Source organism: Borostomias antarcticus, assembly GCF_949987555.1.
Source record: "Borostomias antarcticus genome assembly, chromosome: 26".
In the NCBI taxonomy this organism is placed as follows: Eukaryota; Metazoa; Chordata; class Actinopteri; order Stomiiformes; family Stomiidae; genus Borostomias; species Borostomias antarcticus.
The window spans coordinates 9,366,288-9,368,579 of NC_140259.1; the positions used below are offsets into that span (position 1 = coordinate 9,366,288).

A 2,292-nucleotide genomic window follows, 5' to 3' on the forward strand; every position below is an offset into this window, starting at 1 on the left:
GTCACTGTACTTTCAGGGTTAAAAGGGCTAAGCTGCAGAGAGACAGTGAATGTGAGCTCGCTACATCAGGACGGTCTTACGAGGCGACCGATATCCAACAGCCCATATCCTACAGGTGACTCAGATGCCGAGAAGTGTGTGTGTGTGTGTGTGTGTTCGTTACCTTGTGGTCTGGTGGGGTCCAGACTGTTTGGCAGGAGTGGCTGTGACCCTGGAACTCCCACAGGAGGCTAGAGAGAGAGAGAGAGAGAGAGAGAGAGAGAGAGAGAGAGAGAGAGAGGGAGGAGAGAGAGGGAGAGAGAGAGAGAGAGAGAGAGAGAGGGAGGAGAGAGAGGGAGGAGGGAGAGAGAGAGAGAGAGAGAGAGAGAGAGAGAGAGAGGGAGGAGAGAGAGAGAGAGGGAGAGAGAGAGAGAGAGGGAGGAGTACTTCAAGTCCACTTACAACATTTCCAATTAGATTCTGGCCTTCACCAATGTTCTCACATGCGGGATCTTTTCATAACTAAGAACAGAATCTACCAACACTGAAGAGCAGCTGTGTGTTTTCATTATTGAAAGAATAAAGTGTTCCAGGACCAACTAGACCTGCTGACCCGTGATGCTGACCAGCTAATCAGACGATTTCGAGTCCATAGAGCCGTTTTCTTTGAGCGATGTGCTGACCTGGGACCAGAGAAAGGACCGCCTGGCCAGTGATAGAGCCGTGCTCTTTGAGCCATGTGCTGACCTGGGACCAGAGAAAGGACAGCCTGGCCAGTGATAGAGCCGTGCTCTTTGAGCCATGTGCTGACCTGGGACCAGCCTTAGAAAGGACAGCCTGGCGCACCCACGCCATGTCTGCGCAACGCAGGTGAGCCTACGGACCGCATCTACAACTGAATAATGAGGCCAAGGCAGCACTCCAAAAATGAATAGTAATGAATGTGTTCACATTTGGACATACTGAAGTGACCTCGCCTGCGTGTTTTGGCACAGGTACTAACCACCCTGGGTTTCCTGGCAACCGGGACATACCAGCCCGGAACTATCCGCCAGGTGTGTATGATGACGCAAGGCCAGGCCAACTTTATTTATAAAGCACATTTAAAATGACAGCAGTCAACCAAAGTGCTGCACAGAGGTGGGCGCTGAGTAAAAACAAGGAATTTCAACCGACAACACAAGCATGAAACAACGACTCGGCTTGTCCCCAGACTGAGTGAAACGTGTGTGAAATGCCAGGGAGAAGAAGTGGGTTTTAGGGAGGATTTAAAACGATCAAGATTTTCAATCAATCAATCAAAGCTTTATTTGTATGGCGCATTTCATACCCAGAGGCAACACAATGCGCTTTACAGAGACCAGGGAGGTGGGCATACGACCCACTCTCTACATATTCCAGATTTTGGGAGGATGTGATATAAAGGGGCGGGCTATTCCAGAGCCTAGGGGCGGCCGCCATAAACGCCCTGTCACCTCTAGACGTTCATCTGATGTTTGGCACCTCCAGCAGCAATTGGTCGGCAGACATTAACATTAACTGCTTCACCCTTGTGGCCGAAGCCCCTGCTGGGAATGATGTAATCCTGCTGAATCTCTTCCATGGAGGTCTGGGACATCACAGCCGTCACCGAGCGCTATAACGCCTGCAGTCTGGAGCCTCATCAGGATGAATGATGGGTTCATTAGGTTCCCTCACGCCGTGGAGGAGCAGGCCGACACCGAAAGGCCATTAGCGGCGGCGTCCGGTTTTCCCGATGCGATCGGAGCCATCGACTGCACTCACATCATGATGATGAGGGCGCCGTCCGCGAACAAATTCGTTTATTGCAAAAATGCGCACACGATCCACACCCAGATCATTCAGCTGCTACTTTGCAGTGAGCATATATGGTTGAGTTTGGGCGTGTAGAGGGCGCGATATGACTTCTCTAGGTGAGGCGTGATTTATCAAGGCAGATTTCCTACAGCTGTGAGTACGCACGGTTTGATAAATCCGAAAACGGTCGACATTTTTGTGCCATTTTTCGCCATTTGGGTGTACGGCCACTTTTTAGTGTTGATTTTACACAGTTTTTGATAAATGAGGCTCCAGGTGTTTACAAACATGTGGTGAGTCAGACAGGAGCAGGGCTGGACTGGGAAATGTAGTCCCAGTCAGGTCACTTTTTAAGCCGGATCAGACCGGTGATCTTGCGACGCGCCGACGCGGTGAGATGGAACACAGGTGAGGGGGGGTGTGGCTTCCAGGTGAGGAAACGTACCTGATTTGGCATTCGGAGTGAGGGGCGGGGTCCACCTGGGTACCGTGGAG

The 2,292-nt window shown here is 51.3% G+C and overlaps 1 protein-coding gene across 1 annotated transcript in view; it reads right to left on the minus strand.

The window, feature by feature from the left end:
* The window catches only part of ssbp4 (single stranded DNA binding protein 4), a gene marked incomplete at both ends in the record, with an annotated part of 9,206 nt that extends 6,916 nt beyond the window's left edge, over nucleotides 1–2,290 (minus strand). Inside the window, 2 exons of the mRNA XM_084459128.1 lie at nucleotides 164–230; nucleotides 2,243–2,290. Of these exons, the coding sequence (XP_084315254.1) occupies nucleotides 164–230; nucleotides 2,243–2,290 (115 nt within the window). The remainder of the gene's footprint in view (nucleotides 1–163; nucleotides 231–2,242) is intronic.
* Between the last annotated feature and the right edge of the window lie 2 nt (nucleotides 2,291–2,292).